This window comes from Eucalyptus grandis, chromosome 10 (assembly GCF_016545825.1).
Source record: "Eucalyptus grandis isolate ANBG69807.140 chromosome 10, ASM1654582v1, whole genome shotgun sequence".
NCBI lineage: Eukaryota > Viridiplantae > Streptophyta > Magnoliopsida > Myrtales > Myrtaceae > Eucalyptus > Eucalyptus grandis.
In genome coordinates this window covers 32387832-32408687 of record NC_052621.1, presented here as the reverse complement: position 1 = coordinate 32408687, position 20856 = coordinate 32387832, and the positions used below count along the sequence as shown (strand labels likewise).

Sequence of the window (20856 nt, the reverse complement as noted above, 5' to 3'; positions counted from 1 at the left end):
GAAGCTCTACATTCTGAATCAGGAAGGAGGGTTGCACCAGGCAAACCCTGTCGCCATGCCTGCCAAAGAAGCACTTGCTCGGTTCCCACCCATTTGGAGGCATTTTCTAATGATCAACAGAAGCTAACATAGTTTTCGAAATTGAAAAACTAGAGCTAATCTCCATTGAGTTGTGATTTCTTGACGCCCAACGTTTTCATTACATTTTACAACGTGGCAGTATGCACGTAAATGAGAAAAATATTATCTAATAGACCATATACGCGAAAATTCGATTACCCAATTGATTTTCATATGAAGAAATAAGGTCATTTGAATATCCACACCTTGCAAATAAAGGAATCTTAATGGTTTCCCAAAAAACAAAGAAGAATTGGGTTTCAAGGTTGAAACAAATTGTGCGATTTAGGATGCCGTATGGGTTTGGAGTAAGCTTTCTCTAACACTCTTTACCCAATCGCAGGGACGCGGTTAAGTTAGCGATGGATTTAGAACGTGAAATCTGAAAACTCTTTAGGACTATCAGGGAGGACGTAACGTTTTTGTCTTGTGTGGCAGTAAAATCATCGGATTCTCGATTTGAACGAAAGAGGAGAAAAGGGGAGAAGTCGAAGAAACAACAAAGTACGAAGCTGTACATTCTTAATTGAGAAGGAGAGGTGCACCAGGCAAACCCTGTCGACATGCCTGCCAAAGTTGTTCTTGCTCGTTTCCCATTTGGAGGCATTTCTAATGATCAACAGGAACCAACATAGTTTTCGAAATTTAAAAACCCGAGCTAATCCTGATCGATTTGTGATTTCTTAATACCTAGCATTTTCATTATATTTTACCACACGATAGTATATACATAAATGAGAAAGATATTGTCCACTAGATTAGATGTGCGAAGATTTGGTTGCCCCCTCAGTTCCTATACGGAGAAATAACATCACTCAAATATCGACACGGTGCGAATAAAGGAATCTTAATGATTTCCCGACATGGTGTCGAAGTTGAAACAGATTGTGTGATTTAGGACGTCGTATGGGCACGGAATGACTTTTTTTCAAAGCTCTCTACCAACCAAAGGGACGTGCTTAAGTAAAGCGATGGAATTCTAAAGATGCTTGAGCAGCTGAATCTTAGCCTAGGACGCAAAGCAATTGCCGTGTTAGCGATCAAAGAAGGATCGAGAAGGGGGGCACAAGTTGGCGGGTAGCGGCAGAGGGGATGAGGAGGAGCTATCGGCGCGTCAACAGTTGAACGGCAGCTGCAATTTACAATCATCGTATTGCGTACTCCCTCTCTCTCTCTCTCTCTCTCTCCAGTGAATTTCCGCCTATGTAGTCGCGCCCGTCTGAATCTCGTAATGATGGGGAGAGATCGGACGGGAGCACGTGGGAACGCGCGCTGGTCATGTACATTATTGTACATTGCACATGGCCTAGGAACCACAACCAGGACTGGCCCACACCCCGCAGTTACTTTCCGCCGGATACATGGAATTCGACCTTCCTAGTCCCCGTCCACTCCCGGGCCGTTGCCGGGTTGCGAGAGGCCTCCTCCACTAAGTTTAGTTTATAGTTTATACCGGGCAAAGCCGTCGGAAGAGTCCGCCGTGGATGGATATGGCCACGCCGCTGGACTTGTCATGATGCCCCGTTAAATTTCCGCCATCTTATCCCAAAAAGTCCTTGATCGCACTTGATTGATTATGGATGGTGCTTGCTACTATATCAACACAGCAAGCCCGCAAACTTTCTATCACGTTGCTACTTTAGAGTGGCCACACGCCATGATTCGAGCAGATTGAGAGCGCAACTCGACAAGCTATAGTTATAGTTGCTCAGTCGCGCGACCGTGATTTCGCTCTGCTAGTCAGGCTAAGTAAAAGAAAGTCATCCAAGTATCCGGTTAGTATCCGAACTAAGTCAAATCCGGGCAGCAGGCGAATAATTATCAATGGAACTATAGCTTCACTGGTCCAGAACATGATGAATCAAGTGTGCAGAAAGCAACCAAAGAAATTTCAGCCCATGAAAGGTGCACCTGCCTCAGCATCAGTATCACTGCTGTTAACATAACTAAAGCAAATTCCAGAATAAGAACTAATAGAAATGCCCGACAAAGGTTGGGCCATGAATAGAGAGTTTCATCCGACGGCGAATCCAATGACCAAACCCACTCCATGCAAGGCAAGCTACTATAGTACGGAGAATTCTTTTTTTAGCCAAATCGGCATTCAGCAGCACATCTGTTAATTTGTGTTAATTTGCTCAACTTTCCGATGATATGCTCTTCAAATCTACTAGAGAAGCAAAAACAAAAGGAAGAAAAGTGAACCGCAAGTATTCCAATTTTATTGCGCCTCACAGACATAAGAGCAGGAAACACAAAGGTAAGGGGAGTGACTATTGCGTCTTCAAAAGCCATTATATGCAATTAATCTGGCATAAAGATACTTATCATCAGAAATAAATAACCCCGCATACGTATTACCGATGCAATGAAGAATCACTATGACAATTCTCTATGATGATACCAAACCAACTACTCTACACTCGTGAAGCTGCTTGACCCACAAAATATATGAGAGTTCTTTATAGCTTCCGTAGGCAAAAATTCGCAAGGAAGCATACGTTGGCTCGATGAAGTTCAGACTCACGAAATTGTTTACCGGATCCTTCAAGTTTCAGAAACCATTGCTGCCAGATCCAATTCCTCGTCAGAATCTATTACATCCTGATAATCATAATATGGGTTTGCCTGCACCATCAAATTCTCCTTAAGAAATTCATGGTTTGTAAACAGTAGAGTTTCACATGACAATAATAATAGCATGACTAATACAAGTGCAGTGTCATGGAACACCTAGCTATACTCTCACTGATAAAGTGATGTGTGATGAAATACCTTTGGCCGAGGTGTAACTGCTTCGAAACTGTTGAACGTTGGGTTATCAAAATTAGGAGGTTCCAAGATGATGTACGCCCCCTTGTTGTTGTATCTCTCCTGTGTTGCCTGCAAATCAGACAACATTGTCCATGACAACTGGTGGAGGTGTAACGTGGCACTTGATCTTACAATATGTCACCGTCCGTATCAGCGAAACTATTCCCTAGGGGGAGATGGGTCATAGTAACAGGCCGTTTAATTCAGAAACAGAATTTTGAATCTAAGCAGAAATATTCGTAATCCCCTTAATACTTCTATGTTCTCTATTGACACATTCAATAAACTCTAGGCATATTTGCATCTCTAGCTTTCCTTTTTTCCCCCAAAAAAGATGTCACATCCAATCTCTCCGAGCTAGTGAATGCACAGGTTTGACAAATGAAGATGCATCTTCTTGGAGCAAGAATGTTGTACTATATCAATTGATCTAGTGACTAGAACAGAAGTGGCCGGAAGTACCTGAAACTGTGGATAATCTGGAGCACTAAATAGGGTAATTAGCCTCCCTGACTCCACAACGTGATCTATAGTATAACCCTCATCCATTCCTGCAAGACCATCTCGCTTTTCCCTCGCATCAGGTCCTTCATGTGATCTGATAATTAACTGAGGAAAAGACAGCAGCCAGCAGACCTAAAATCAGCCTTTCAAGTCCTATGCAAGATATGGATTCGATTAACCAATGGAAAAACGGGTTAGAGCAAAGACTAAGCGATACACCGCATCCATCCTAAAGCAGACATCCAGACAGAGAGATTCAAGTAAACGCCAAATATGAAAAGAAAAAAAGAAGAAGGAAATATGGAAGAAATTAATGTTGTTTCCAGTCATTTGTCATCACCCAAGTTCCAATGGGACCTCATAAGTACTGAACTGGCAGTGGAGTTTCCATCATTCATTATATAATTGTCATAGCCAAAATCTAGGATTGAACTTTCTGCAACTGGAGTCCATGTCCAGTAATCTGCTTACTCCCGATAGCAACAACTAGCTGGCTTAAACAAAGGATGGTATAGATACCCAAGAGAGGACACGCTTGTCCTGTCAAGCACCGCCATACTTGATTTTGCTTAAAAGTTCATATTAATCCAGCAGAGAATTACACCATGGTCCTTCCCCTCAAGCCTAATTCACATGTCAATGCAAAATCAATGGCCATGTAAATCAATGACCATCCCTGTCTACCTCGACAGCTCAGCTTGGCCTAGAAACTTCATGCAAATATTAGCCTACTTTATATGTTTCCAATTAAACAGATCAGTGCTCAGGTAGAAGATGGTGGCGCTGTTAAAGTCTGCCACTAAGTTCTGACATATGTTATTATGGCTCAAACAGCAAATTGATGGTAAAATTACAATAGCGGGAAATCAAGAAAAGAACATCCATATACTGAAAAGTAGACAGTGTAGAGTAAAAGTTGAACTAAACTTGAAAGATTTGGCCAAGCAATGCTCATATTTCTTGATAGAAAAAGCATATATTGTTTATTACTTGAAACATCAGATATACCACCTTTAGTTGATATCGCTTCAAAAACTCCTCGGTGCGGTCCGGACCCCACAATAATCCGATGCCCCTCTCTGTGTTCGGAGAAAGACCAGGAGTCATTGATGGATCTGACCACAACACATCACCTGGAATCAGATTCAACCCTTCCCATGGAGGGTCAAGAACTGATCTCCTAGCTTTAGATAATTCTTCTAAGGAACCAAGAGATAAAGTACTAACTTCAGGATTTGAGTTTATACGGCGATTCTTTTTTCCCTTTGATCTCTTCGATGGCGTGACAGGTATACTTCGGAAAAGCCCTCCATGAGCTGTATATACACGCCCAGCAATGAGTGATGCTAAAGGGAGCCCCTCAAAACATCCCAGACATTTCCTATAGACATGCTTTCCTCTATCACCATATTTTGTCAAAACTTCTTGCTCAAAACCATAAACGGAAGTACAGTATTTTGATTCATGGTTCCCTCGGAGAAGAAAAACTCTCTCTGGCATAAAAACCTGACACAGGACGTTACTTGAGTGATAAGAATGTTGTTCTCCAGGGGGAAAGAATCAAACAAACCAAACGAGAATCTTCACCTGAATACCAGGAAGAATCATACTCCCCACAAAAGGATATATTATCACAACAGCACAAAAGATGAATAAGAGATGGAACAGAAGTAGCCTAACAGCAAACAAATGCATTAATAACCATTTGAATTTGAAACTGTCATTTTTGTAAAAATATTGATCCAAAAAACAAGTAATATAATACGGGTCACAATAAAAAATAAAAATAAAAATCCCTTGCCTTAAGCCAAATTAGAATGACAGTAATCACAAAGTCAATCAACATAGGAATAGTATAAGAACCGAAAAAATGGTTGGCTATCTTGTTGGGAAGCTCCGGGAACTAGGATAATCAGACAAGTCATTCCAGAGGTGCCATCTCAAGTTACCTTGTGAAGATTCATGTAAATAAAATTCCAAATACACTAAAACTCAGGATAGATACACGCATTTCCATTGAACCATTTCGTGCAAATCAACCATTATCTAGCATTGATGTCCAGAGCCGTCTAAAATCTTTCTTCTCGGGTAAGGTACTCAGAAGTCATTAAGCAAAGCACAACTGCAGTAAAACCCAACAAATCAAGAACAGGAATATACTGTCCATTAATGAAGACAGACATCTAGATCAAGAGATGCATGCATTTGCAGCAGCATCACTTACCTTCCAAGCCAACAAGAGCAAAAAAGTCTCCAAACCCCAAGCCCCTCTATCCACATAATCCCCATTAAACACAAAGAACCGATTCTCACTGGGAAAACCAGCACTATTCAGCAGGTGCAGAACATCGTGAAGCTGCCCATGAACATCCCCAACAACGACCACCCTACAGTCCTTGCCAGAGTCGTCGTCAGCATCAAGATCGACCCTCACAAGATTCGGCTCTTTGTGCAGAATCTTGGAGGCGGTGAGGACGAGGCGGTCAAACACCTCGACGGGAAGCACGGTCGGGAAATCCGTAGGAGGGAGATTCCTCGATGCCCAGTCGAATTTGGACATCAAATCCAAGACCCAGCTGAGAGTCAGGCTCCCATCGGCCGGCCACGAGATTTGAGCTTCTGGGGACGAAAACGGAGATGGGTCTCCGCCAACCGGGGTGAAAAAGGTCGTGGTTGTGGCGGCGGTGGCGGGGGTGGCGGGGTGGCCGCGGCGGTCTCAGCTGAAGGTGAGAAGAAAGAATCGTCGTGCGGCGACGCGGGAGGCGGCGAAGACAAGGAAGCACCGTTCGGCGAAGGAGACGACGACGACGACATGGTTGACCGTTCCCCCTCCTTTCAAGAATCAAACCCTAGGAACAACTGCTGCTTCTGCGGAAATCCGGATCTACTCGCCATCGCCGAGTTCGGGCGCCCATTGCCAGCTTCTTCGCAGATAATTTAATCAAGAAATTCAAGAATCGTAAGGATCGAGATGGGTTTTGTTTACAGTCGATCCATCTGTTGCGATGAATGTCACTTTGGGGTCCAGGTGTCCGACCGATTTCTTGCCTTTTTATATTTCGGAAGTTGAATTGGTTTTAAGGGGCACAGGATCATGAGTTGGATCGTTCTGGTCTGATCTGAATCTGCCGTGTCGGATTAGCATCTCTTGGGTCGTCTTTCTTGATCAATAATTTGAACTTAACATTAAATTTCGAACCAGGAAAGAAGGATCAAACACGGGATTTGTTCAATTGTGATAATCTGGACGAGCGTTCCCGAGGAGACAAAGGAGCGACCTTGCCGAATTCTTTCGATTCTTGTTGTCGAGCTTTCGCGAGTTTTTTGTTATCCGAGATTTGGGATCACTGTTTCTTTGTTATAGTACAACCACAAAAAGGAAAAATTTTAAAAAAGGAAAAATTGAAAAGCTTTAGATGATAAGGAGTATTTATGAGACATTAGCGATCTAAGTTTTAATTCACACCAATTGCGTATGATTGGGAATCTCATCTATGCTAGTGGCACCAAAGAAAATATCAAATATATTGATATTGACTTTTTGTTTTGAAAAGTTACTACATATCAATTAGGAATGTCAGTAATATAAGTCAAGTCAAGATGCCCTTGATACCCAATCCAAAGATAAATTGTTATATGCTAATTGTGACTCAAATTAAATAATCCAATTTGTGTAACCGTCCCCTTTTCTCTTTCTCTTCTACCATTACCCACTATTCAACCATCCCATCTTCTTTCTTCCTCTTTGTACTCTACGACCATGCTCTCGTGGAGATGCAGTCTTGTGCCTCGCCCACGATGGAGCCTGCGACCCCGCACCTCGCTTCTAAACTCGACCGCAAGAACCGAGCCGTCTAGATCCACTTGGACCGCACTCCTGTCTCTCCCCTTTTCCCCATTCAACCTTGGACCTAGGCCACTATGGTTTGTCGACATTGGATTTATTCAAATTCAAGGCCAACTTGGGTCCACCAAAGGTGAGCCTCGTCTTGGCTTGTCTTGCATCTTATTAGTAAGGGAAAGCTTTAGTGTGCCTAGTGAGTGCGACCAGGCAGAGAGACGTATTCAAGGTCGATGCAAATGAGGGACAAGCCATGGGAGACATCGAAGGACAACAAGGTCACATATAAGGACCGGAGGAACGACAAGGAGACAAATAAGGAAATTGAGATTGTGATCGAGCTGTGGATGAGGTGAACATGGTTGAGAATTGTATCCTTGGCGATTGAGGTGCATATGACAATAAAAAAGGATAGCTCTTAGAGGGACTCATTTTCCCTAGGAGAGTGAGAGTGTATAGTTTAATGTATTTAAGTTCAATTTGACTACACAACCCTATCTGGTTTAAAACTATTATTTTAATAGAAAAAATCCTAATATCTAATTCAGGGAAAGACTAGCACAAAAAGATCTGGAATTTTATATTCGAGTCCAATGTGTATGATGACACCCCAAATTGGCGTAGTATTAGTAAGTTCTCATATGAGGAAAGAGTATTAGCTATTGGTAATAATAATCTTTCTTGTATTTATACGAGAATGTAATTTTCAATGACTTTTTATCACACCGTTAGCTATTTTAAAAATCACTTGTTAACCGACTAAACTAGGTCATCCCTCTCTGTTGACTTGTCGAATTCTACTGTGGGCATAATTCTCATTAAAGAAGCATAGGCCACAAAGTAGATGGATTTTTTTTTTTTTTAATGTAAATTTGGTTGAGCTAAGGCCTTGGCTGTCCTACCCTGAGGAGCCTCATCCCTCCAACAGAGCGATCGGCTATGTCTAGAAATGTTGGAAACGCACCTTCATGACCCATCCCAAGAAGAAAATAAACTGTCCAATGCTAAATTCAAAAAGAAAATTATCTCATTTGAATGGTTTAAAAATTCTCAACCCACCCCCCTAGCAATTCAACAGGTGAGCTCATGGGATTGGTCGAAGCCACCGATAGCCATGGCTAATATGATGGCAATAAGTTCCAGGATGTCGACCTGCAGCTCTTTCTTAACCATCCACAAAACTATCAATCCAACTTTTCAAATTCGATTATGGTCCGATTCATCTCAATTCGTGACAGCAGGTTACATCGAGTAAAGGACTCGATCCTTCATTCATCATTACTCATCCGCTCAATCAAATCCTTGACCGATACTGAAGTTAATACGTCGTCATGAAAGAATCTCTCAAAAAATTCAAACGCGGCGGCGAGCTCCTCTGTCAAAAGGCAGCCATATCCCGTCCTCCACGGCGAAAAACAAAAGGCTCGACCGAACCAAGTCCCCGTTCAACAAAGCAAAGTCGTCTTTGACTCTTTACCGTCCAAAGCATCATCAACGACTCTTTTTTGTCTTAAAGACATTCTTTTGGGACGGTCCAAATTCGCTTATTTAATCCATCATTTTTTAAAAATTAATCCATCTTCGTTATTTAATTATAATGACTATCCTCATGACTTTATATTCTATCGGGCTATAAATCAAGCGCGTTGGCCAACTGGATCACCGCTCACTGCCTTCCGACCACCCCCCCCCCCAAAAAAAATATAAACAATTTTTGTTGCCTAATTACTTTATTCGACAGGATTTAATTTTCTAATTGTATTTTTATTTGCAAATGTTTGCTCGTGGAGCACATATCGCAGTAGGAGCGGAGGGTATGGAGGACGGTGTCGCTCTCCGATTCCTAATCCCGTCCGAAGTGGAGTACAAAATCGTCGGTTTAATCGACGTCACCCTGTTTTGACTTTCGTGGTTCGATTTGAAAGTTGCCCACGAGAATCCATCGGCCTCGTCTTCCGAAGTCTCAATCAAATTCTGGGTCGGTCATGATTAGCATATATTATGTTCCCAACCTGACAAGTTATAATGTCCCCATGTCACAGGAAAAATTACCATAAAAATCATAAACTTATCGTAAGGATTTCAATCAATTATTAACTTTTTAGTTAGGCAATTACAACCTTAAACTTTTTTAAGATTTTCCAATATAATTGATTCAGTCTATGATTTTAAATAAATGGTCGTAGTTTTGAATTTATTTTTCTTTGGAAATAGCATAAATGATTCATGAATTTTGAACTAATGTGCAATGTAGTCTTGACCGCTTAATTTGTTCAATGAAATTCATAAGTTTTTGATATATATTCGATTTTAGCCATTGAACCGTATATAAATATTCAATGTTGCCTTTACTATACTGTTTATCTTCTCCCCTCTACCAGAAAAGGGTGGCATTCCATTCGAGATCATCAAAAATTCAAAACAAAGTCATTTTGCTTTATACGGTCCACATCATATGCTTGCTGGCTGGACTACAACCTTGCTAAATTGGAAAATTCTTAAAAGATTAAAAGACGACAATGGTCAAATCGAAAAGTTTCGCATTGAATGAGTGTCGTCCCAAGCGTAATCATTGTGCACGCAACTCCATACATGTCGGATCCGAAACAGATTCCATCGTATCCCGCGCACCACATTACACGTCTCGCAACCTCACCCAACCGCTTAGGAAGCGGCGATTTCAATTTGGGCAACCCCCAAATACGTGCCAAAAATCACTGCCCGGGCCTCCCCCATCTCCCCCCATAGACAGCGGGAAGACACGCTGCCTTTTCGGCTACCTAACTCCACTCCACCAACGCAACGAAAACAGCTCCCGACGCGACAAAGTTGACGACCTACGTCGCTGACATTTGCCCCCCTCCAAAAATTCAATGAGGACACAATAAAAATTAATTGTTTCGTCCTCGTTAATTGCAACATTAGCTGGAAACAAGTACGAATCGCCTCAATTTCTTCCTCCTCCTAAAAGCTTTAGAATCCCGTTTGACATTAAGACTATGCAATTAAAACCGAACGGCAAATTTCCATCGAACCATAGACAAAATCCGGTCGGCCAACTGGGTCCGTACATGGAATTCGCGTTGCGTAAAGCTAGCTGTCGTTTCTATTATATATATTTTTTTGTCATCGGGGTTTGTTGCCCCGATGTTGTCTGTCTGCAGTTGGATTGTCCGGATCCCTATGCGAGCTCGCGCGTCGTTTTTGGTCCGTCAGTCCACAAAGTTAACAGTCATAAATTAGACTTTGTTTTTGAAGCTTTTTTGTCATTTGGTGAAAGTCAAAGGAATTTCGGCGATCCCGAGATTGCTTTTTGTTTTGTTCCGGCAAATGTCCGGGACGGGATACAGGGAGTCAGCAACGACTTCACCATTTTCTCGCTTCACACGGATTTAAAGGGTGGGGGCCAATTTAATCACGTTATAAAGATATGAAACGAGGTGGTGATTTAACATGGTATATGTTAGGTCCGTGGTTGATCAAGAATTTAAATTCGTCATTTTAGGTTATGTAGAATTTCATCATGTAATGCGTCGTTTTTTAATTAGAAACCAACACTGGATTAATTAACCCATTTGACCACATGGGCCAAATTTTTAATTTCAGATTCAAGACTACTTTTTTAAAATAAAAAAAAAATTCGCGATGTTTCAAACGTTATGGTACATAATTTTCACCATCATATTTTGGTTTGAATACCAAGATATTAATGCTCGGAATCATTGACGCTAAAAACTGGCAATTCTGATTAATCTAGTTCATTTGACCATGCAGGTAGCTCCATGCTTGAATTTGCTCTTTTTACATTTTCAAGGTATTTCAATTGCATCATGGCCGTCAACATCCTATGTTGGTTTGAATTGAGACATTTATGCTTAGAGGAAACAGTGATTCTCGAATCATTTCATTGTGACGTGGCTTTAATAAGCTTGTCAAAACTATAGCCCAATTCTAAAGGAAAATGATACAAATAGTCCATAAATTTTGGCTAAATATGCAATTTGGTCCATGAATTTTTAACTCATTCAATCTAATCTCCAAACTTTAGCCCAATATGCATCGTAATCTCTAAACTTTTGATTTGTTTAATATAATTCCCGAAATATATGAAAATATTCAATATAATATATGGTATTGAATTAATGAATTGACTATATTAAATATTTGCATACAAGTCCAGAGACTATATTAAGGACATATAAAAAATTTAGAGACTATTGAAAAAATTAAAATTTTATAAATTATATTACATATTGAGCCAAAATTCAAGAATTATTTATATTATTATCTCGAATTCTAACGGCTTTTCTAACTTGGTAGGGTGTGAAATTGGGTTGCCTTACTAACCCGTCCAAATAAAGTCAAAGTCGATGAAAAGGTACACGTAGGCTCGGAGGTGTCGTATCCTTAGGCGTTTCCCCTAGTCACCCATTTTGACTTAGACAATGATCCGTGAATCCTCCCTCCCGTATGCGTCGCATTATAAAAAAACGCTTTCCCAAAGACACGTTGGGTGAGAGAAGCACCTCCCGAGAGAATCAAACACCCCCCACCAAAATTTCCAAGTCCTTTCCTTTCCCACTTTCCCACTCGTTTTCCTCCAGATCATGCACCTCCAACCTCCGTTCCCTTCGTTTATATGATCCCACGAGCTCCTCTTCCATCGCATTCCGTCTCCCTCTCGCGACCAACATGAGCCACGGCAGCTACAACCGAGTAAACATCCCCAGATCGAGCTCGAGAGGCCACGGCGGCGGCGGGGGCGGCGGCGGCGGCGGCACCAGCTGTAGCATCAGAGGGTTCAGGATAAACCCGAGGCGGCTCTCGGTCAAGCGGCTGCGGGTGCGGTTCGCGAGCCTGTTCCGGGTCCTGAGCCGATGTAGGTTCTCGTACGGCCAGGCTCTGAAGCTCCTCAAGAGCAGCTGCTTCTTCTGCAGGAGCCGGAGCAGGGGGTGGGGCGGCGGCGGCATCAAGAGGAGCCCCAGCAACGGCAGCAGGAGGAACCTGGTGGTCGCGCACGTCAAGGCCGAGCCGGGGCGGGCCGACTACGGTTCCAAGCTGCGGTGCTACTCCCGGTCGAATTCGTTCTACTCCGAGGCCATCGCAGACTGCCTCGAGTTCATCAAGAGGACCTCGGTCTCCCTGGATCAAAGTAGGGACAGGACCGAGTTCCCGGACCTCTCCCGAGTCGAGCTCACATGAATTTTCTCGTTTATCCTCGGACGAGAGTTAGGACTTAGTCAGAAAAAAGGATTTGCAAGAACCCATTTTTGTTCTTTTGTGTCTTGTTCTGTCCTGCCTATGTAAATCTATCCTCGGTTTCTTGATAACCATGAATTTTCTGCAGCACGGCCGAAGAATTTCGCTGCGCCATTATTAATGGAGTGATTATATCTTTAAAAATTTGAATCTTGGGTTTGTTGAAGTTTAGTCCGAGTTGTTGAAATTAGGGGGATGAAGGTGGGGATTGATTGGTCTTTTCCAGTGGAGGCAATCTTGGGAAGGTTCTCAGTAGGTGGAAATTGAAGATTCTAAAGTCGAGCATTTCTCACCTAACATAATTGTCATTACTTTACTAAACTAAGATCAGACGGAGGGGCTGACATATAGGGAGGGCGAAATAAAGATGACATTTTTAAGGTAAGATTTCGGGACAAGGACACAATCATGTCCCCAACTTTATGAAAGTTCTCATCCTATTTTTCCATGTTGATGCTCGCCTTTACGGATTTTTAATGAGGGGGGAAGATGTGTACCCCATTATAGCTAATGATGCCGATAGAACCCGCTGATTGCCGGCTAATTCGCGAATCATCGGCTATAGTCCCTTTGACACCGTCTTATGAGGGGGGGTGTGGGGTACTATTCCCATGTTTTTGTGACTATGTACTGTCGGTACTTGATGGATCGTTGGATTTTGTGCTATGGAAAAAGTCGAGGTGGTCTGCCCCCGGTATTCTTACAAAAAATCCATGGTTAAACAAATAAAGCATCTATTTGGTCGAGAAAAGACAAGAACTCGCGTCCTTTGTCGCGCTTAGATGATGACATTCAGATACAATAACCCAAGCCCATCCAAGAGCCTTAACGAATATTTAATCTTGCCATAAGCATTATCACAAATTGAAACATAGGATCATCTCTCTATAAAAATATACATAATGGATGAGTCGGTAGAGTTCGATTTCATACACGCTCTTTGTATCATAGAGTATGACACATAATTGTCACAACGGGTTGAATATAATGTGTTTTATTATATATGAGTTTTTAATTATGTCATGACGAATGACAAATGAAGCACCATTTTTCCAATGTGCATTTATTTTCACATAGTATTACATGTGAGTAAAGCCCCCGATCTAGTCATGTCTTAAGTTAATTAGACTGTAAGCATGAGTTATATATAAGCACGTTGTTTACCAGTTCAACAAAGGGATTATTAAAAATAATCAAAATACGAAAAGAAGGTTTAAAGGGAAATAAAGAAAGCCAGGGGGTGGCTAGCGAATGGACACCACTATTTTACCGACCAAAAAAATGGACACCACTATTTTAAGAAAGATCCCCTGCAGGAAGGAAAAGCCATAACATAAGAAGCTTTAACGCAATAGCCAGTTGAAATCTGACGCGTGGCACGTCTCGAAAGAAACTCCCCATGTGCATATATTCTTATCGTACTGTAAAGCTGTATACCGTACGAAGTTACTACGTTATTTTCATGGGCCAATTAATTTCCTAAAAACTCTAAACTTTTATACTCAATCTCAAATCTATTCCAAATTTTTTAACTTTAAAAAAAAAAGTTTCAAACTTTAAATCTAATTCCAAATCTCATTCGAATTTTATTTCGTCTAAAAAAAATTACCAATTTTTAATCTATTCTCAAATTTATCACATGATCCATAGTCCCAACTTAACGTGACATTTCTACATTGACAATAATTACACATCGGTAAGGCGACATATAAATTTATCTTCAAAATAAGACCATTCTAGGATACAAAAATTAGAGATGACTATTAGCAACTTTTGGATAGAGTGGTAATGAGGACAAAATTAGGAATATAGTAAAAATTGATAATTTTCTTTTGATAAAAAAAATTGGGATAGATTTGGGATAGAACCTATAATTTGAGGTTTTTTCGAGATAAAATAAAAGTTTAAGACAAATTTGAGACTAAACCTAAAGTTTGGGCTTTTTAAAAAAAAAAAAATGGGGTGGATTTGAGACTAGACCTCAAATTTGGGGTTTCTTCTGAAAGAAAAAAAAAGTTTTTGGGTAGGATTTGAACTGGACTTAGGGCCCGTTTGGTTCGGTTTTTGGAGAATATCTTTGGCCAGATGCAAATATCTTTAGGATAAAGGGGTTTTCGGGAATGTTCGGTAGTTTGGCAAATTACGCATTGAAAAGTTGCTTGTGTGAAAATACCGTTTGGCAAAATTTATTCCAAATGGGCTTTTGCTTTTAATTTTCTTTTTTAAAAAATCTGAAAATCAAATCCGCGATCAGCGATGCCAAACGGCCGGATCGCCGTCCGGCAAGCCTAGATCTCGGCCTCCGAACCGCCAGATCGGCGGCCGAGGTCGCGGACCCGGGCGGTGCGACCTCGGGCGCGTTGTCGCCGCCGGAGGCGCGACCTCGGGCGCTTGAGGTCGAGAGGCCAACCCGCCGCCGACGGCCGATTTGGCCTCCGGACCGCTGGGATTTGGCGGTCCGAGGTCGCGAGAACAGGCGACGCCACCCGAGGTCCACGCGACCTCACGACCTCGGCGACGCGGACCTCAAGCGACGTCGCCGGTTCGCCGAACCGCCGATCGACGCGCCGAGGCGGCGGCCGTCGCGCCGCAACACCCCAGACGGTGGTCACCGGCGACGCGCGACACTCAGGCGGCAGCTGCGGTGGCTGTCGGAGAAGCTCGGTGGCCGGAAAGAAGAAGAAGAAGACGAGAAGAAGAAGAAGACGGGAAAGAAAATGATGAACAGTAGGCGTGGCATTTCCCAAATGCCGAATGCCCAATGCAGCCCCTCCCCAGCATTGAGCATTGAGCATTCCGAATGCTCATATTTGGGCAAAGGAGCTTCCAAAAAATTTGCCAAATACTCAAATTTTCCCCCAAGGGGCTTTGGGGGTCCGAGGGGCTTTGGGAATGCCCAACCAAACGGGCCCTTAAAGTTTTGAGTTTTTTGAGGGATGTAGCCCTTATTTTCTTCCGGGCCATGCTAATTTCACAGCTCTATTTTGGCTCCATCCAGGCCCTAGCGAAGTAGCACGGTGTAAACATCCGAGCATTCATACTGCTCCATCTTCTTTTTAGTATATGCTTGATGGCCGGAATGTGAGGATCGTTTCATAACACGATCGAACCATTTCATTAAATTCTATTTGTAGGAGTTTGATTGACTTTGCCTGATCGTTTTCGTCCATCTTCCCCTTCAATAACTATTTTCTGCGAATCCACTTTCTACGCTTGCAAATTCCATTGATCTCAATACCAACAACCATAAATCCCCCTCTTCACCATTAAGATCCTCCCTGGTCAACGAGCTGCTTTCGCTATCGTCCATCACCACCGCTCAAATTCGTACCCAAGCCAAGATAGCTGTATAGCGCCACCGCAAATGCCAATCAAAAGCCATCATTTGGCTAGCCATATCTCCCTACCTTAATACCATTGCTTTTGGACCAAGCCACGAATAGCTAATGACATCTATAGGGTTTTCAATCGATTTCAATTAGTTGATTGTAACCGATAATTGATCTCTCGCTCTCCTTCATCACTTCGTCTATCTACTTACGCCGGCCAATACTCAATGACGCAGGTCACATAGCAAAGGGGTAAAGGGCATACACACGAGCAACTTGGGGGGAGGGCGGCAAAGAGACTGAGATAGAGAGTAAAGATGCGAGATGGGCGAAGGCAAGTGAAGAATGGTGTGCGATAGTCGCAGTGCGTGAAGGCCGACAATGTCGAGAGGCAAATTGGAGCAAGTCGAGGGACAAAGAAAGAGGCAAAGGACTCACAAAGGCAATTTCGCCACATAATTTTTTAGGGTGGATGTGAAGCTAATTTAGGGGTAGAACAAGCATTCCTTTTTATTTTTCTTTTTTATCTCTCCCGACTTAAGATTTCGCAAATAATCTTCATCACATACTTACAAACTCAAATCAAAAGATTATGTTTATCATTCAATTTGACCCCACAACTTTAGGCGATTCTAGGATCATATTAGAAAGGCCTCCTAGTTAACCATCGTAATTGCATCGAATGATACTTTACTTCCACTTAGGTCTTTCAATCGCCTTCTCAAACAAGGAACGTCAGCAGATAATTGGACCATAAACTTAGCATTTCTTGATCTCCTCATCCTAGAATAATAATCCACCACTTTCGGGCCAAAAAAGCAAAGCACCGGAATCTCCACCCCTCCCCTCTTCCATTCCCCGGCACGACCGCGACCAAGACCCACGCCAATCGTCTCCATCACCAGAAGAGCAAAATCCCGATCGCAACTTCGCATCCTCTCGATTCCCCGTCAAACTTTTTTTTTTTTTTCCGGTCAGAATTCCCCGTCAAACTTCGCCTCCCAAATTTCGAAGCTTCTTCAATGTGTGATGAGCACGCGCGGCAACGACGCAAGGTCGTGGCGCAACCTCGTCCGAAATCGAATTCGCTGGTCCGTCTCCGTCCGCGTCCCGCTCGCGTTTCCCTCCTCAGACGCGCCTTCGCGCCTAAAAACACAAGGTTCAAGAGCGCCCACGCGCACGCGCCCCCCAAAATCGAATCGCCACATTCAGATGAGTTTCTGCCCTAACCGGCTCACTTCCCTTCTTCGCAAAGCCCGCAGCCTCTTCGGCCTCGCCGCCACCGCTTCCTCCGCCGCCGCCGCAGCCTCCTCCTCCTCCTCCTCCTCCGGTGCATCCGCCTCCGCCGCCGCCGCCATGGAGGACCTCAAGGCCATGAAGACCCGCCTCTGCATCATCGGGAGCGGCCCCGCCGGCCACACCGCCGCCATCTACGCCGCCCGCGCCGAGCTCAAGCCGATCCTCTTCGAGGGGTGGATGGCCAACGACATCGCCCCCGGCGGCCAGCTCACCACCACCACCGACGTCGAGAACTTCCCGGGGTTCCCCGAGGGGATCCTCGGCATGGAGCTCATGGACCGCTGCCGCAACCAGTCGCTCCGGTTCGGCACCCAGATCTTCACCGAGACGGTCACCAAGGTCGACTTCTCCGTCCGCCCCTTCAAGGTCTTCACCGACGCCAGGGCCGTGGTCGCCGACTCCGTGATCGTCGCCACCGGAGCCGTCGCGAAGCGGCTCAGCTTCCCCGGCTCCGGCGACGGCCCCGACGGCTTCTGGAACCGCGGCATATCGGCGTGCGCCGTGTGCGACGGCGCCGCCCCGATATTCAGGAACAAGCCGCTGGCGGTGATCGGAGGCGGCGACTCGGCGATGGAGGAGGCGAACTTTCTGACCAAGTACGGATCCAAGGTTTACATCCTTCACCGGAGGGACACGTTCAGGGCCTCGAAGATTATGCAGAACAGGGCGATGAGTAATCCTAAGATCGAGGTTGTGTGGAACTCTGTAGTGGAGGAGGCGTATGGGGAAGGGGAGAGAGGGTCTTTGGGAGGGTTGAAGGTCAAGAATGTTGTTACTGGAGAGGTTTCCGATTTGAAGGTCTCTGGATTGTTCTTCGCCATCGGGCACGAGCCTGCTACCAAGTTTTTGGGCGGACAGTTGGAGCTTGATTCCGATGGTTATGTCGTGACGAAGCCTGGGACCACGCACACGAGCGTACGAGGAGTTTTCGCCGCCGGGGATGTTCAGGATAAGAAGTATCGGCAGGCTGTTAGTGCCGCTGGGACAGGTTGGTCATATTTGACTCGCATTCTTGTTGTGTGAATGAATTTTATCCCAGTAGAAAAGGGTATGTCTTTGCTTCATTTCGGCAGCTAGAAGAATATAATTTGTTTACTTAAGCGTTACACTCAACTAGCTGAAAGCTTTATGAAGAGAACAGTGCCAGAGAGATCGAACGATGCATTCCTTAATTTGTTATCTGTGTGTAGAAGCACAACATGACAATGCGGTGGTTTGTGTCTTTCTGCGGTTGAGTACTTTATCAAGTTTTCCACTTTTCTGGTTTTAATTGACTTTCTTAGTGTACATATGTTTTTGGTTACTGCATTGTGGAAAGGATCCTTGGCCATTGAGGATCTGGGAACAGAAGTATGACACCTGACGGTGAAATTTTAGGTTTTACCATACTTACATAGATTTGGGTGGACTGTGGCTTGACTGTTCTACTTGGCACTTAATCTCGTGTCTTAAATGGTTTTACCAGTACACGCGTCTGAAGTAAGAACAATCATCATTAGGATCACTGATGTCCAGTTTCATGAACGGAAAAGAAATTTCCCAAGTACCACTGTTCAGTGGTGAATTCACTTTCTCAAAGCATTTGTCTTGATGATATGGGGAAAATCTTTGCTCTTCCTGCAATATTCTAAAATTAACCAGGGAGATACCTGTCATCACGAGGTGGTGAATGTTTTGGAGTATCAACTTCATTTGTTAGTCCTAAGTCATTGCAAGTTTGTGTTTAAGTGTACTTTAAGAAATGTCTTTTTCTCTTTTGAAACTTGGTCTGCTTGCTACATGAGGTTATGCACATTACCCATTTTTGGCTTCGTTTATATTCTTTTGCTGATAAACAAAATGAAATTGTCAAAAGCATATGAAGGGGATTTACGAGAGAAGAAATTAAAGTATGAGAACAGGTGTCCCAGATAAGAAGGGATGTTGGGGATTGTCTGTGTATGTTATGTGAAGTTTTAGGGACTGCTTTGGCCCCTCCCCCATGGATAATAGTTTGTGGGTTTTAGGGAGTTTGAATTGGTATTGGTACAGTTATTTTGTTTGATTCAGGTCTTCATGGGGATTTCAGATAGTTGTTTGGTTAGAATAGATGTACTTCTATACTTGCTGTGGTCTGTTGATAGATTGGACCATTATCTTTTGCATATAAAGGTTGGTACCCCCTAGGTGGCTCATTGATAGTATCATTTAGTTGATGCGTAAGAGCATGGAAAAAGGGCAGGTTGCAGGCATTACATAAAGTAGACTTCCCACCATCTGTTGTCTGTACCCTGTATGTGAACTAGCATTCTCTAATATCAAAGAGGTTTATTGAGCTTCAAATGCTTTATTGTTGAATAAAAGATGCGAAGGTCGATTAATAACTTGAAATGTTGCGACCCCTTACAACAGTGCAGAGGACAAGAGAGAATGTATGCCCTCGTGATACTGCCATTGCTAATTATGCTGCTCTGTGGTGGTTTCTTTATCTTATTTAGCCAACTAATGCCCTTTTTTTTTGGGGTGCAGGGTGCATGGCAGCCCTTGATGCGGAACATTATTTGCAAGAAATCGGATCCCAGGAAGGTAAAAGTGATTGACTATCTGGTGCTAGCCCCAAGCTCTGAGGCCACTCGAATTGAAAGCGAGTTGAAATCACTGGGAATACAAAGAAGGCTCTCTAAGTCTCTAGGCATTATATTATTTATCTTGTGTTTTGAATTGCAACGATCATTAAACTAATATTTTGGTGCAGAGTTATGCTCACCATGAATATTATACTATTGGATTTAATCGTTCAAGATTTGCCGCGAGCTGTCTGCTTGCGCTCGAGCTTGTATTGGTGCTATGTCTACGCACCTTTTGGACGTAGGAATTCCCACGAAGGGCTCTTGTGGCCTTTTTGAGCAATAAATGGCTCTTACAGTCCGTCCCTGAATCGAACGCTATGTTTCTCTAGAATTGAATTGGTTTCGTACGATGCTAATTGAATTAAGTAGTGCATGCAACCTATGAGCTATGAGCTATGAAATTATTTGTCGTGACATTGAAAGTGAGTTTGCTTTTGAATCAAAGTGTGCCGTTGTGTTTTTTAGCGTTGACGAGCTTTAAGTTCACAAAATGAACATTAAGAATCCGATAGCTGAAATTTGTTGAATCTGATGTCGATATCATTAATTTGAACCACACTATTGCATCACTTTTTGCTCTTTTAAAAGTTACTATCGCATAGAATAGGACGGTACGGCACAAATGGCCTTGATTGATGACGTATTGCATTTTCTTGGTTTAAGTAATAAGGAACTAGAGCTCTATAAAGAAAATTACATTACTTAAAAATAGCTTATTCATATATTTGTTTTTGGCTTTTCGAAGTACTATTAAAAATGATATGACTTTCACGATTAAAACCGAGGATGTTTTATATATTCGAGTAGTTAAATTTAATGTATAAAAAATAAACCTATTTATAGATCCCCCTAGTTGTGCAATTGTTTAACCAACAAATATGTACACAAGCATGGTGTGGATGTGGCAAAATTAACATCGGTTATGCTCCTTGCTCCGTTCATGGAAGTGCTTCGTTGAGTATTAGCCTCTTATTAGTACGATTTAAGATCGACCGTGATTTAATTTTTTATATACTTCGAATTTTAAAAAAAAAAAAATTTACATAGATTTGTATCCCTAGAAGAACTAGGATTCCATCAA

The 20856-nt window shown here is 43.0% G+C and overlaps 2 protein-coding genes across 3 annotated transcripts; one reads left to right on the top strand and one right to left on the bottom strand.

Moving 5' to 3' along the window:
* Nucleotides 1-2310: 2310 nt before the first annotated feature.
* LOC104422865 (serine/threonine-protein phosphatase 7) lies at nt 2311-6713 on the bottom strand. 2 transcript variants are annotated; one of them, XM_010035311.3, is made up of 5 exons: nt 5663-6713; nt 4450-4944; nt 3397-3543; nt 2896-3003; nt 2311-2748 (listed from the first exon to the last, which is right to left on the bottom strand). In XM_010035311.3, exons 1-5 carry the CDS (start codon nt 5996-5998, stop codon nt 2668-2670), a joined length of 1167 nt encoding a protein of 388 aa, XP_010033613.2. In that variant the 5' UTR covers nt 5999-6713; the 3' UTR covers nt 2311-2667. The 2 variants fall into 2 exon arrangements, with proteins under 2 accessions (XP_010033613.2, XP_039159561.1); XM_039303627.1 differs by lacking the exon at nt 5663-6713 and adding an exon at nt 5026-5656.
* A 9978-nt stretch (nt 6714-16691) lies between these two features.
* Nucleotides 16692-19982, top strand: LOC120289248 (thioredoxin reductase NTRB-like). The gene is made up of 2 exons (XM_039304027.1): nt 16692-18154; nt 19675-19982. Exons 1-2 carry the CDS (start codon nt 16897-16899, stop codon nt 19743-19745), a joined length of 1329 nt encoding a protein of 442 aa, XP_039159961.1. The 5' UTR covers nt 16692-16896; the 3' UTR covers nt 19746-19982.
* Nucleotides 19983-20856: the final 874 nt, after the last annotated feature.

What these genes read in the sequence shown, in the direction of transcription:
- LOC104422865 (XM_010035311.3), bottom strand. Translation starts at nt 5,998, where the DNA reads ATGTCCAAATTCGACTGGGCATCGAGGAATCTCCCTCCTACGGATTTC. An exon ending in TGCTCTTGTTGGCTTGGAAG is followed by an intron (nt 4,945 to 5,662) that starts GTAAGTGATGCT and finishes GTCCTGTGTCAG; the next exon opens with GTTTTTATGCCAGAGAGAGT. An exon ending in TGAAGCGATATCAACTAAAG is followed by an intron (nt 3,544 to 4,449) that starts GTGGTATATCTG and finishes TCTTTTCCTCAG; the next exon opens with TTAATTATCAGATCACATGA.
- LOC120289248 (XM_039304027.1), top strand. Translation starts at nt 16,897, where the DNA reads ATGAGCACGCGCGGCAACGACGCAAGGTCGTGGCGCAACCTCGTCCGA. An exon ending in TGTTAGTGCCGCTGGGACAG is followed by an intron (nt 18,155 to 19,674) that starts GTTGGTCATATT and finishes TTTGGGGTGCAG; the next exon opens with GGTGCATGGCAGCCCTTGAT.